The 14,968-nt window shown below is 47.0% G+C and overlaps 1 protein-coding gene across 1 annotated transcript in view; it reads left to right on the plus strand.

Moving 5' to 3' along the window:
• Window positions 1–13,031, plus strand: part of VASH2 (vasohibin 2) — a 36,707-nt gene extending 23,676 nt beyond the window's left edge. Inside the window, exons 5-7 of the mRNA XM_075147053.1 lie at window positions 2,165–2,546; window positions 4,446–4,561; window positions 11,322–13,031. Of these exons, the coding sequence (XP_075003154.1) occupies window positions 2,165–2,546; window positions 4,446–4,561; window positions 11,322–11,391 (568 nt within the window). The 3' untranslated portion in view covers window positions 11,392–13,031. The remainder of the gene's footprint in view (window positions 1–2,164; window positions 2,547–4,445; window positions 4,562–11,321) is intronic.
• Window positions 13,032–14,968: the final 1,937 nt, after the last annotated feature.

The following is a 14,968-nucleotide window of genomic DNA, read 5'->3' on the forward strand; positions in this document are numbered from 1 at the left end:
GGTGGGGCAGCAGATGGGCAGAGGTGGGCGCACATAGCCATGGCTGGGCGAGGGGTTGTGTGCGTGGTAGGGCGATCTGTGCTCTGCTTTGCATGCTTGTCCAGACTTACTGTTGTGCAGATACTGAAGTGCACCTGGAGCTGGGCCCATAGTGTTGTCTGTTCCTATACCCTCTAATACATTTTCTCCAGACTGCTAAAGCTGATGACATCTAGCACTGAATGCAATTAAATATGTTTGACATTGAACCGAAAAGCTTCCCTGTGGCTCTTCTGAAAGATTTTTGCCAACATGTTTTTCATGCATTTTTTTTGTACAGAGGCTTAACTCCTTGCTCTTGACCTCAGATTCTGGGCAGTTCACAAATCTCTTACTAGTGGGTTCCTGTATTCACCTGGAGGGCAAAAGTTTGAATATGTGAAACTCAACAAGCGCCAGATAGATGAAGTATCCCCGTGAGAAAGTGCTTTAGAGACAGATGAGAGCTCCCGGATGCTTGTCCTGCATCTCTGTAGGCAGAAGAGGTGAAATGCGGGGTGCGGGTCAGGAGGGTCAGCATTCCGGGGAGTTGCACTGGTGGTGAGGTGGGGTGTCAGGCTGGGCAGAACCAGAACTGAGCCTGAATTGTGTTTTACAGTATTGCTACAAAGGCTCTTTGTGTTCTCAGTTTCCCAGCAGCTGTCGGGCAGCCGTGCTATGCAGACAGGGGAGGAAGACCGGCTGCAGTAACATCCCAGGGCATCTCAGCTGTGCAGAGGCTCTTGTTTCACTGCTGTTAAAGACCTCCTTCTTGGGCATGGGGTGGCAGGAGGAGGGGATGCTGGAGATCCCCAGAGCAGGATCCTGGTCTGAGCCAGTCCCTGTGGTTCCAGTGGGGACCGACCCCACTCCTCCGTTCTTCAGGCTGCCCTGACGCTATCCTGGCAGCGCTGCCCCTCGGGCCGGTGTATTTCATAGTGGCACTGCCCTGGCCGACCGCCTTGACCGTGTCTGCCTCCAGGGATGGCTCCGGGGTTACAGCAGGTGCCTCTGGCTGGCGTAACCCCAGGCTGGAGCGTCTTGCTGCAGCCTTTTCTGGTCATCCCTCCTCCATTCCCCAGGCATGGGTGGGGGCCTCAGCGGCAGAGGGGAAGGACGCCTGCTGTCCCAGGGGCCGGGTATCAGCATGTGGAGCCAGGGTGCGTTTCAGCTGTCCGGGGATTAGCAGCAGGGAGTCGCGTGCAACGTAGGCGCTGACGCAAACTCACTTTGCGTGAGGGAATCTCAGTCTCTCCTCCCCCTGGCACAGGTCAGCAGCCTCCCGAGGACATGACCCGGGACCCGCGTGTAGTTATCCTCTGAGATCACCTACTACGCTGTTACAGAGTTTGGCCCTGGCCTCTGCACGTGGTGCATTTGAAATGGCCAGCCAGTGATTCAGGGGACACGTTTTGCTTTTTAAAAGCGTTTGTTCCTGACCTTGTGTGGACCAGTGGTGGACTTGGCAGTGCTAGGTTAACCGTTGTACTTGATGATCTTAAAGGGCTTTTCCTATCTAAATGATTCTATGATTCTATGTCTCTGTGCTTATCAAATTAATTATCCACCTGGGAGCTTTACTTTGTTTGTCTCAGCAATGTGTTACAAGGGTAACATGCAAAAACATTCTTGTATGAGGAGTGGCCGTGCCGAGGGCCAGTTTACGGATGGAAAGGCAGACTGTCGCTCTGGAGAGCAATAAATTCAGATTTTTTGTGCTGTTTGAAGATGTGGGAAAATGAGGATCTGAGTCGTACCAAGCTCCAGCATGAAATGGAGGGAAACTTGTTCCCTATTAAGAGCATGGGAGTTTGATGTTGGTGTCAAATGGGGGAGTTCCCACTGGGGAGAGTGGTCTCTCATCTGGCGTGCTGATACAACCAAATACTGTTGTGGTTTTTTCCTTCGCCCCAAGCGTGGTTAAAAGTCAGGCCCTTCCCTGCCTGAACCATTGCATCTTATTCTCCAAGCAGTGAAATGGGCTTTGGCAGCATTGGCTGTTTCTGGGGCACAGTGAGAATAAATTTGTGTTTGCAAGAAAGCACTTGTCCTGGCAGTTAAAAAAAACTGCTTAAGATGTCTTAGAGGTGTAATTGTGCGTGCTCCCTTCCCAGCGCCATTGTTGCCTTGACACAGTGCACACCAGATACTTAACCAATGGGCAGCCCTCCGTGGAACGATTCCCCATCAGCTTTAAAACCCACTTCTCAGGGAACTACTTTCATCATGTGGTGCTCGGGATTTACTGCAACGGCCGGTACGGCTCGCTGGGCATGAGCAGACGATCAGATCTGATGGACAAACCTCTAACTTACCGAACTCTGAGCGACCTCATCTTTGAATTTGAAGACTCCTATAAAAAGTACTTGCATTCAGTCAAAAAAGTAAAAATTGGATTGTATGTCCCACACGAGCCGCACAGCTTTCAGCCCATCGAGTGGAAACAGCTAGTCCTCAATGTATCCAAAATGATGCGCACAGAAGTCAGGAAGGAGCTGGAGAAGTTTGCCAGGGATATGAGGATGAAGGTAGGTCCACGTGCCTGGGTGGTGGCTATGCCTAGTCCCATCCTGCAGAGGTCTTGCTCCATGTCAGCAGACTGACTCTGGCCTGAGATTAAGGTAGTATCAGGTGGGCTGGGGGTATGCTTACATCTATCTTGGTGGTTCTCCCACAGGGTTTGGTGTGTTTTCAAGCCCTTAGAGCTGTTTTTTAGTTCAAAGATCTCCCCTTCAGCCTGGGAAACACTTGAGCCCATACTCATCCCTGGCCATCAAGGAGCTACTGCCCAGTTTGCTCTTCTCACTGATCGCAGAAGAAGGTGGCTGGGAAGAGCCAGTGTGCCTGGAGCTGGTGGGGTGGGTGGCCTGATCGCAGGTAGTGATCTCTGCTCTTTGCACCTGAGCTGCCAGGGGTACCATGGGACAGACGTGTCAGTGGTTGCTTCTACTTGCAGGGCATGCCGGTGGGCTTCCCCTGCGCCCCCTGATGCCCACCACCCTCAGCTAAATCACAAAGCAGGTTATATGGGAAGGGTGAGGAAAGCGAGTCTGTGACAGGCTGGTGCTTCCCCGCTGGCTGGTTGGACTGAAGAGCCTGGAGGGAAACGACGGGGAGACAGGGCAGGCTGCCAGGGGGCTGGAGGGTTTGGCTGCCCTTAGGGATGAGGGGTGTCCCTGACCGTGCCTCCAGCGCCGATGTAGGCGAGGAGCTGGTTGTGGTCATGGTGGAAGGGGATTTGGTGCCTTTCCAGCCTGCTGCTGGCAGCGGGAGCAGAGCAGGTGTGTTGCTAAGTATGGGGCTGGCTCTTATGGAAAGGCATGCGGCATCGCGTCCAAGTTATTCTGGATTCCCGTCCCCTGCCCTGCTGAAGAATGGCTCCTACGTAGCAGCCATGTGCCTTTTTGGCTGAGGCACCTGCCCACTCACCCTGACCTCGAGGTGAGTGTCGCCAGTAGCATTGTAGCCCCTACGTCCTGCTGCCACCTCTCCTGCCCTGCCAAGGAGTTTTGAGGGCCAACTGGTACCATACTGTCACCTTAAGCATATGTGCTTGATTATAGATGTAGTGAAGCTTTTTGTCCCCTTCTGCTCTATTCATGCACTTTTAATACGATCTAGAGAACAAACAGCTAAATCAGGCTCTAGTTGAAGACATCCATATGGGTGAATGATTTACTGAACTTACTACTTGCTTTTGATAGAGGGGACCAGCTCTGTGTGTGTGCTGAGCTGTGACATTGGGTCCAGTCCTTGTAAGTATCTCAAGGCCAGGACCACAGCCCTGAACCCTTGAAGGCTGAAAGCCCTGCATCTGACTCTTCCCTTGAGTTAATTCAGAATTTGACCCACTTGATTCAGAGGGCTCCTGTTGTGAGGGGGCTGACATTGGAGGATCAGGTCTTAAAAATAGCCTGGAGTGTGAGTGTCATGCTGATGGACTAAGGTTGGAGAGCCTGGGGGATGCGGGCAAGTGTGCAAACGGACAGGAGAGCTACTGACAAGTTCCACTGTCGCACAGAGTTCAACTGCCAGCGGGGGAGACGATCACCTCTGTTTGCAGAGAGGAAAGCTGGAGAGGACGATTTGGCTGCATGAGTTTCCTTCAGCTGATGCTCAAAGCCATTTTTCTTATCCCTTGGTGTTGCCAACTCTGAAGAAAGCTGTGGATGAGACCTTTTTTTTCAGTATTTAGCTGGGAATTGAATTGGTGACACCAACTAATTTTTGCAGAGAACCCCTGAACAGCTATCACATGATAACAGCTTTGGATTCCTCTTAACCTGGGCAGGGTTTGAATAAGCCCCAAGGGACTGAAGACTCTTTGTGTGCTGTCCCCGCTACTGTGTGAGGCCCTTTATTTTTTATTTTCAGTGAATCATTGCCTTTATTGAATGCCTTTTCCTTCCCTCCTCCATCTCTCGCAGATTCTGAAACCCTCAAGTGCCCATTCTCCAATGAAAGAGAGATCACGGGGTAAGTCGTTGTCCCCGCGCCGAAGGCAAGCCAGCCCTCAGAGACGGGCATGCAGAAGAGACAAATCGTGAGTATTCCTGCTGCCGTCACTGGTGGGTCAGAAGCTGAGGGTGATGACATATTATTTTGCTGTACAAAACTTATATGCTCACTGGCATATATAGGAAAACTGCACCAGGTATCTTGCTTGCCTGAGAGGCTCCAGAAGCTGCTGGTACTGCTGATGTCCAGGCATTGCTGTGCTTACTGCTGCCTGATGGCCCCTCTGTGTGGTGTCCTTGGAGGCCCCAATGGCCTTTGCTTGGTTCAGCCTGGTGTTGGATGACTGTGGAAGTGTGGGTTTCCCCTTTTATTTTTTCAGTCTTTATGCAGTCCACTTTCTGGAGAAACAAAGAACCTAGCTTGGGGTGCAGGGGACCTGTACAGGAGGGAAAGTAGTTTGATCACATTTAAGAGTGTTCAGACATAGGTATTAAAACCAGGAGGGTGTATCTGCTAGCGGTGGTGGGGTACCCTGCTGTCATGGTCACTCAGACAGAAATTGGATTCTCTGTGATGAGCCTTTGTATGGAGCTGTTCTGATGGAGTGGTTTTCGCTGAGGGCTGTCTGACTTGCAGGAATGGTGAAAAAGTAAACCTTTTCTCTTTTTGCCAAAGTGGAAACATCACTTGCATTGTATTCTTTGATTTTAATCGGCTTAAAGAAACCCAGACCACCTTTCTCATGCATCATAGCTAATAGTTTTTCTTAAACTGTGCGGGGAAGGATGGACTAACTGCATGCGATACCTCTAAATGGATAAAACTGATCATCCAGATCACAGGCCTTTTACAGCCACTGGCAATTCAGACTCCCATACCTTAGATGTGGAAGAGCTGAGTTTTAGCTGCTTCATGCCAGGAAGCTGACAACTGTGAAAGCCTATACGTAACCCAGATTAGTCACATATTTATGATCATCACTTTTTAAATAGGCTCCCAGACTTCTGTCTCAGCACTTATTTATTTATTTTAAAGCAGCTAACAAAGACATTAGACTAACCTTCTAAAGATAACATCAAGATACTTTAGCAGAAGGTGATTTCACAGCAGGCTTTTATTTTTACATGTGAATTCACACTCAGTCCATGATGCTGTACTTTGGGCTTCATCACCGGGAGCTCCTTGTTTAGTGCATGGATAATTATAGTTGTAATGGGCTCGGCTACTCCAGGCTTATTCACCTCTTAGATTTGCTTTGAGGGATGGTTTCATCTTTGGGTTTCTGATAGTGCTTCTGCAGTTGCTGGAGTGGATCACGTACGTCTGGAGAGAAGAGTGAGTCTCGCTGGGCTTGGAGACTTGCCAGTTGGGTTGGTTTCCTGAGAGGGCTGCTGGGCACGTGGTTGTTCTGCAGTGGCTGGTTCCTCCTTGGCAGCTTTGCTTTTCCAGGACAGGAAGACAAGGGAAGTACTGGTGGCCTTGCAGTGGCTTCAGCACCTGTTACCTGCTTGGTGGTTCTGCTGTGTTGCTTGGTATCTAAAGTGAATTATATGTTATTCTAAAGTAAACCCCGGGTCACTATGATACAAGTTCCAGGACCCAGCTATATAGCATGATGCGGGGAACAGGAGATCGAGAGCAGACTCCACACAAGACCTTCATCTCTGCTCTGGCAGAAGGCGTTGAAGCGTCTCGGAGCAGGTGGGAGCTCTTGCAGCACGTGCTTTGTAGCTGCGTGACAGCCCTGTGGGTCCTCCACAGCCCCCTCGCAAGCCTGGCCAGTATGCTTGGAAGGAAAAGGGGAGTTAAGGAACTTTTGGCAGGTCCAGGGCCTTTGAGCAGACCCAAGAGGCTGCTTTCTGTTAGAAAAGTCATGCCAGGGAGAACAACTGGGTTCTTGATGTTAAAATGATGCTTCTGTGCAGTGATGCTGGTGGCTTGAAGGCTGACTATGCCTTTTGCCCCAGTGGGAGTGATAGAATCATAGAATCATAGAATCATACAGGTTGGAAAAGACCTCTAAGATCATCGTGTCCAACCGTCAACCCAGCACCACCATGCCCACTACACCATGTCCCTAAGGGCCTCATCTACACGTCTTTTAAATACCTCCAGGGATGGTGACTCCACCACTTCCCTGGGCAGCCTGTTCCAAGGCCTGACCACTCTTTCAGTAAAGAAATTTTTCCTAATGTTCAATCTAAACCTCCCTTGGCACAACTTGAGGCCATTTCCTCTTGTCCTATCGCTAGTTACTTGGGAGAAGAGACCAACACCCACCTCGCTACACCCTCCTTTCAGGTAGTTGTAGAGTGCGATGAGGTCTCCCCTCAGCCTCCTCTTCTCCAGGCTAAACAACCCCAGTTCCCTCAGCCGCTCCTCATAAGACTTGTGCTCCAGGCCCTTCACCAGCTTCGTTGCCCTCCTCTGGACGCGCTCCAGCACCTCCATGTCCTTCTTGTAGTGAGGGGCCCAAAACTGAACACAGTATTCGAGGTGCGGCCTCACCAGTGCCGAGTACAGGGGCACGATCACCTCCCTATTCCTGCTGGCCACACTATTTCTGATACAGGCCAGGATGCCGTTGGCCTTCTTGGCCACCTGAGCACACTGCCGGCTCATGTTCAGCCGGCTGTCAACCAGTACCCCCAGGTCCTTTTCCTCTGGGCAGCTTTCCAGCCACTCTTCCCCAAGCCTGTAGCGTTGCCTGGGGTTGTTGTGGCCGAAGTGCAGGACCCGGCACTTGGCTTTGTTGAACCTCATACAGTTGGCCTCGGCCCATCGATCCAGCCTGTCCAGGTCCCTCTGCAGAGCCTTCCTACCCTCCAGCAGATCAACACTCCCGCCCAACTTGGTGTCGTCTGCAAACTTACTGAGGGAGCACTCGATCCCCTCGTCCAGATCATTGATGAAGATATTGAACAGGACCGGCCCCAAAACTGAGCCCTGGGGAACACCGCTCGTGACCGGCCGCCAACTGGATTTAACTCCGTTCACCACAACTCTCTGGGCTCGGCCGTCCAGCCAGTTTTTTACCCAGCGAAGAGTGCACCTGTCTAGGCCGTGAGCCGCCAGCTTCTCTAGGAGAATGCTGTGGGAGACAGTGTCAAAGGCCTTACTGAAGTCCAAGTAGACCACATCCACTGCCTTTCCCTCATCCACTAGGCGGGTCACCTGGTCATAGAAGGAGATCAGGTTGGTCAAGCAGGACCTGCCTTCCATGAACCCGTGCTGGTGCCGCAGAGGAGTACGCTGCTGTAGGGAGTTCTCTGCTGGTGATAAAACCCTTTCATTTCCAAAATCGAGATCTGCTGCTTTCTGCAACAGGAGGTCTCTGAGATCTGAAGCTGGGTGAATGCCATCCCCTCATCAGGAATGAGCTGAGTGACACATACATGAATGACACATACACGGGGCGAGAAATATGAGAGGGGAAATTGGGTATTTTCTTATGCGTGTTGATGATTCTTTGAGAACCTAGTTGTGGTGAGAGGCCTTTGTGTTACGCACAGAAGAAGAAAGACTTTCAGGCTTGCTAGGCTTTAGGCTGAAATCCTAGCTAAAGAATGGCCGTGCTTATCAACACTGTGTTTTGTTTCTTTGTGGACCTCTCACATGCTGTAATTACAGCTTTTTAGAGCTTGCAGGGGAGGGGGAGAGAAGTGTTTGCTCTAGTGTGAGCTGGCAGGAGCTGAATAACACATGCGTTTGAGAGGCTTCACCTGCTGATGACAAGCTGTTATTACAGCCTGGGTTTTGTCAACAATAAAATTATACGGGCCGGCTGGGAGAAATCTCCCAGTGAAAAATATGTGAACTGGAATGTCTTTGGATTGTTTCTGAAAGACAAAGGCTGAAGCAGTACTTAAGGACAGCAGTGGATTTTACAGCCTCAACCCTTTAACTTCTCATCCTGGTTCCTTTCTAGTTTGTTAGGTAAATGCCGGTGGTAACCACTAGCGAGTCCATGATTTTAGCCTGGAAATACAGCTGGAAGGCAGATAGGGTACATTGCAGGACACGGGTGGCAATGCGAGAAGCATTATGTGCCTGTCTAGGAGACTGGTGTGTAGTCAAATTGCAGCTCATTAACTGAGCTATGGTAGCAGTCCGTGTGCTCTTAGCCCACAGCTGATGTGATCCTGCTAAGGGTGGCCAACAGACAGGGTGAATGAAGAGGATATAGGGTGGTGTGAATCTGTCTGGTAAGTCTGAAGCTTTACTGTGTCCACTTGTCCATCCTCTGAAGTCCCAAAGCAGGAGGGTGCAGTAAACTGCAAGCCACTGTGCTGGAACAAGCAGCGCATGCTTCATCCTCAATAGAAGCGCTTGGAGCTGGAGGGGTGTGGGAGAGTTTGGAAGGCAGTGTCACGCGGCAGCCTGAAGCAATCTCTGCTCCTAAATGTCAGTTCACCAGACCTACTTCTTCTTAATTTCATACTGAGGCTTAACACATGCATGCTCTGTGAGTGTCATAGCAACACTGGCCTTGTGTGCTTCTGGCCTAATTTAGCTGTTGAAAGGAAAATTCTGTTAGTCCGTTATGTTAGGATGTGCAAGGGGGCAGGATTATATTAGGATTATGTTATATTAGGATGTGCAAAATCAGGCAGATCCAATGCAGACAACTCATGAATACTGTGTACCCAGCAGCTATGCATAGCTTATTCACGTGCTTATCGTCATGGCACTTTGGAGGTGCGATCTGATGGGCCAGTACAGCAGAGGTCCCTTGCTTCAGAGGGGACGTTCAACGTCAGGTCATTTGCCAGCCAAGGTGAATAGGGGCTGCGGTGCCTCTGCTCCAACAAATCCTTGCCTTTTCCTAAAACCCCGAAAAGAAACCTTATGGAGGACAGTCTGTTTGTAGCTACAAGCTAGAGAATTGTCCTGGAGTCGAAATGGGCATTTCATCATGGGTGTGCAGTGACTCCCCATCTCTTTGGATAATCAGAGAAGGTAGAACCATCCAGGCATGCTTTAATTAAAACCGTATTCTGGCTGTAATTAAAAGGAGGGAGAGAGGGAGAAAAGGGTGGGGTGGGAAGAGGATCCCTAAATTTGAGGGAGGGAGGGAGGGAGGGAGGAAGGAAGGAAGGACACTCTGGAATTTTCATACAGTGCATCTCTTGCTGATCTCCGACTCCTATGCAAGCTCCGAGGGATGCAGCTTATAACTTGTTTTCTCGCTAGTCAAATCCCACCTGCTCTGAGGAATAAAGTGGAAAAATCCTATCTATCTTACAATGACTTCTGCAGGTGCAATCTCTTCCTGCAAGTGACAGAGACCAGTGAAGACTCCTTCACTTCTGTGAAGTACTTACAAACTGAGACAAACACGAGGCAGGGTGCAGGGCAGTACGGCAGAGAGAATGATGGGGTTATTAATAGAGGTGCTTGGGTAAGTGGCAAAAAACCAGGTTGCATTCCATGTGTGACTAGGCAGAAGAGCATTAGTTGTCCATAGCAATGTCCCCAGCTCTCAAATGCTGTGCAAATGCTCAGCAGACATCTGGTGTTGGCAGCTCTGCTCTTAAAAAAAAAAAAAAAAAAATTAAAAAATTGAATTAAAAAATTGAATCAAAGAATTCAAAAATATTTCACATGTGTATGTGTGTATATACGTAAGCTATATGTCCCCACCTCTTAGGGCTGCAACGGTACAGCTTTTAGATTGGTGCGTGCACCCAGCAGTGTGCCACAGGCAGGGCAAGGGTTCCCCAGCCTGCCTGCTGCACGCTGCCTTTGCTGTAGCCGTGCTGGCTGCCCAGAGCAGCTTCGGCAGAAACAGGCAGGCGGCGTGCAACGAGGAGAAAAGTGTCAGCCTTGCGTGTGCAAACTCACGGGTCACATCTGCTGCCCAGTGAGCAAAGAGTAAGCGCCAGAGCTGGAAAGCAGGTCTGAGGAGCTGTAGGAAAGCACTGGAGCCATCACCAGCTTCACATTGTACTACTTGGGCTTTAGCTGAGTTTTTGCAGTGAAGCGGACATGCTGCAGAGTCTACTAGGAGAAACATGTATTTTAGACAATGTTTTTCTTTAGAAAAGCAAACATATGGCTTAATGTGGAAATAGCTAAGAGCCTGGAATAAGCTCTCAGATTAGACACTGCTATAGACTACAAATCACTAGGATTGTTTTGGTCTGACAACTTTGTTACAGGAGCTTTTCCATTGCTTGCTAAATAGGGAGAGACTGATTCAAGGTTCCTTGGCTCAATCTCAATCTCATTCGGTTCAGGTTGTTGATATACTTAAATGACCTAACAGCATACGTGTGTGTGTGTGACTACTCAAGTGAATGGCTGGACTATATCAGAATGTAAGATGCCTGGAGACTGAAGAGAGTTCATTTTGTTTTCTATTTGGTGGGCTCTAGCCCTTCACACAAACCTAGCCAAGAGGAAAGGGCAGGTTCAGAGAGACAACACGCTGTGGCCGTGTGAGAGGCCTTGCCTGTTTGCTCTCAGCAGTTTCCACTTTATTCTAAAAGCCAGAGTCTTGCTCTGGGGTAGATCATGGGCGGGATGTGTCTAGTCTTAGCTACTCATTTAGGCCCTCTCTCAAGTGAAAGGGAGAGGGGCGCTCCCAGGCTCAGATCGCGGACCCCAGAATAGGACGACTTGTTCTTTGCTGGCGCTTGGCTTCAGAGGCAACCCACACAAGTAGCTCGATCGCACTAGTTCATGCGACAAATTCAGCGGGATCGTGCTTATGATGTGAAAATTAGATCTAGTCAGTCCTATTTTGAAGTAACCATTCCTGATTTGACAACTGCTCCCTCCACTCCGGCATGGCAGTGTGGGATTGCTGGTGAGCAGCGCCCTCTTCCCTCCTTTGCTCGCAGGCCTGCAGTGGTGGACAAGAAAGGAGACCTGGCTACGCTCAACGAGGTAGGCTACCAGCTCCGCATCTAACAAAGCCATACGCCGGACAGAGGGCTTCCCTGGTGCTTCCCGCTGCACTTTACCTGCACTCCATTGGAAGGAAAAAGGAATGCGGCTATTTATTAACTTGTGGACTCTTATAATAAAATTTTACCTAGAAAATAGAAGGAGCGATTTTTTTTTCTTGGTGGCGGTATTTATTTTCTCTCAAGTCATAGAAAAGGCATCAGTGAAGAGAACCTAAAATTATGTTTATCAGGATGATTTTTCCCTCCATCATGTAGCAGGTGACTCCAGTGGTGTGAGAGTTTCTTCAAATATAATTTCCCTGTACAAGTATTAATTGAATTTGGGCATTGTGCTGGGTAGTAGCATTGGGGTAACTAGGAAATCATATTCTTAGTGTTAAGATGTGCTGGGGTGCAGTGCAGTTTAAAAAAATCATATCAGTATTAATATTTAATTCAGCAATAAAAACAAGCAGTGCAGAAGTGGCGTGAGTTTTTAAAGTATCAACATTACCTCACTAAACTTAACAGATATGCAAAACTGTCAGTATTACTGTTTTGTAACTAATTTGTACTGTTTCCCAGCATTTCTGGTAGTATTAAAACAGCTCTGGATGTTTTACTGCCACCTGTGTTATTATTTTGTGCATGTTGCTGAAAGATGTTAATTAATAGTAATATGCAAGTGTATTCTTAAACACTGACATCTTATTAGGCAAAATATGAGGTTTTGGTTTTTTAAATGATGATAATTGATGAATAATGAATTTTTAAACTTTCAGAATTTTTTTATACTTTGTCACAAGCTTTTAGTCTTTCTGGACTACACTGCTGAAGCACAAAATGTAGAGACTGCTGTTTTGTAGAGACAAGTGTTCACCTGCTAGTCAGTTTTGTTTCTTGTACGTGTTCCTAGAATAATGGAAAGAACGTCAGAGTTACTAACCTGAGTCTATATGCTTTTCTTTCAACATTTGTGTGTAACTTTGAACCTTGTCTTTGAAAGGCTGTGCAGTCTCAGATGGTGATGCCTTGACATCTTATATTAAGATCCGACATCGCAGGCTGAAGTTAACCTTCCGCCATGCTGCTGTAGGGAGTTTTTCCTATGTGTTGTAGTAACAACGGCTTAGTCAGACCTGAATAAGGAAACTTGTATTGGAACAACTTCAGCAATAAATTAAATTGTATGTCTGAAATAGCTGAAAATCAAGCTTGTCTGTTTCCTCCCTACTCAGTCCTTTTGTTCTAAGACTTAGCTAAGGACCTGTGATGGACAGCAGCGTTTTCAAGTGACGGGGTAAGACTTTCATTGGGGTCTGCCATTCGCATTAGGGAAGTTCTCTGGAAGCATTCAAGTGCTGCATTCCTGAAAATATTTCATTAGGTGCCTAAATAGAAACTGGATTATTGTACAAGTCCAGCCTCTACCCTTTGTGCTGTGCTTATAGATGATACTGCCATGGGCCTTGTGTCCCTCTCCTCCTGGGCACTTACTTTTTTGGGATCTCCATGAAGACAGGACATTGTAACACAGTGACAATAATGTTTACTCAAATTGAATGATTTAAGCTCCTAGAACACTTATATTGGCCAGCAATTGAATGGATACAGAGGAGACGATTGCTTGTACACAGACCTCATTGCTCAAAAAAACCAATGAATCTCACCTACCTGGACAGGAAGACAACACCGAGACCCAGCAACCTTCTACAAACAGTAAAAGGCTTTCTACTAATTAGACTTCAGAAGGTCTAGAAAAATGACTTTTTAAATGTATTATTACACTTCTTTATAGAGGATTACCGTATCAATTACAGGGAGGCCTTTCCTATCCCTCTTTCTGCAAACTTTTCCACTCCTGTGTTCACAATAGGAATTTTTTTGGTTCAGGAGTGAAATTGAATTTTCACTTTTGGTAGAAATTCTTGAGTAATTTGACATCAGCTGCAGAGTTTCAGTTTTTTAAACTTTGTGCTGCTCAGTGTCTTGTGACCTAAACAATTTTTTTTTTATGTATGCCTTAGATTTCTCATGGGTAAAATGATGTGAAAAACTTTGATCAGCTGTATCCTATAGCACAAGATTATTGGATATGTTGCAAGTGTGTGTTTTTTTTCTATGAAACCATGCTTTGCTTCAGCTCAAGTAATGGTGGTTGGTTATATAGTTTTTACCATTGTCCAGCACAATTTCAGTTATTTTCTCTTAACCCCTAACTTATACTGAAACTTTTTAATGCTGTAGAGGTGTGTGACAAACTGCTTTTGGTTATTGTTTTGAAGTTCAGTTGAAATATTCTCTCAAAACTTGCTTATGATGGCATTTGTCTTGTGTGGTTCTAGTGACTGTTCTTCTAACTTACTGCAAAGCAGTCAAATAGTGTAGAAACCATGCATGACTTTTTTGTTTTTTTTTAATCACTTGTATGTTATGCACAGCATGAAAGTTCAATAAAATATCACAGTAGTTTTTTTGTTAATGACTTAGGGTTATCTTTTTGTCCTGTCCAGGTTTCTATTCCAGTCATTTCTAAAATCAAGACAGGACAAATGGGAATGAACCTAAAGCAGATTTTTTTTAAGATTGTTAAATACCTACCTGATTTATTATTCTGCAAAGAAATCACTGAACATAAAGCCCTTAAACCCACCCGGAAGCTAACCTCTAATGGGTTATACAAAGAAAGACTGAAACAAGTCTCTAAACCCTGAAAATACATTGTTATGGAACAATAAACACCCCTGAACTAGCAGCACTGATGACTGCATCGTGTCAAGCAGCTTCTGCTTTTTTCTTTCAGTAGTGCCTTGGCCCTTTCCCCATGTTATCATCATCAAAATGGGGGAAAACACTTGAGGTGACAGTTTCCCCTTTTGTAAAGGAAAGCAAATTATTATAGTCCTTTAATAATAACATACACTAATGAAGTAGAACGAATATATCTTAATGGCTTCATGTGGTTACCAGAGAAGTGGGGTATGTTTTTCAGAAGGCCATCTTTACTGCCTTGAGGAATTTGGCCATTTTAAAATGTTACAGCAACACACAATATCTGAATACAAGCCAAATATGGAAACCATTGATCAGCAGTTCCAAAGCATTTCCTTTTAAATTAGCATAAAAACAGCATTGTAAATAACTAGGTGTTTGGCCTGGCCTAAATAAGTGCTGCTCTGTGTGGAAGAGAATGGAGCTGATGTGAGGAGATGAGGGTTTAGACAAGCCTGAAAAAGTGATGCTCAATTTAAGGCTTATTCTAAATAGCAGAACGTCTGTTAGCCACCTCCCCCTGTTCAGCAGCCTGTCAGCAGTGCTCTAGAGCAGCACTGTTAGGATCTCACAGTTCTCTGCAATGGAGACAACATGCAGGCCTCCAGGCTAGCAAACCTCCTGGCTCTTAACACAGGCTACACAGGTCACTACACTGAACAATGCTTTTAGCTGTAACTGGTATCTACCAGAAATTTGTTGCAGCTGGTTTAGGTGTTTGCATCTATCAATCAGCTCCAGCTTTGAGAATGTCTGATTTTAAGTATCTGAATAGAGTCCAGTATGGAATAGGTAGTCATCTACAGCATTAATAACAAGTAAGGAAA

This window comes from Calonectris borealis, chromosome 3 (genome assembly GCF_964195595.1).
Source record: "Calonectris borealis chromosome 3, bCalBor7.hap1.2, whole genome shotgun sequence".
Lineage (NCBI taxonomy): Eukaryota > Metazoa > Chordata > Aves > Procellariiformes > Procellariidae > Calonectris > Calonectris borealis.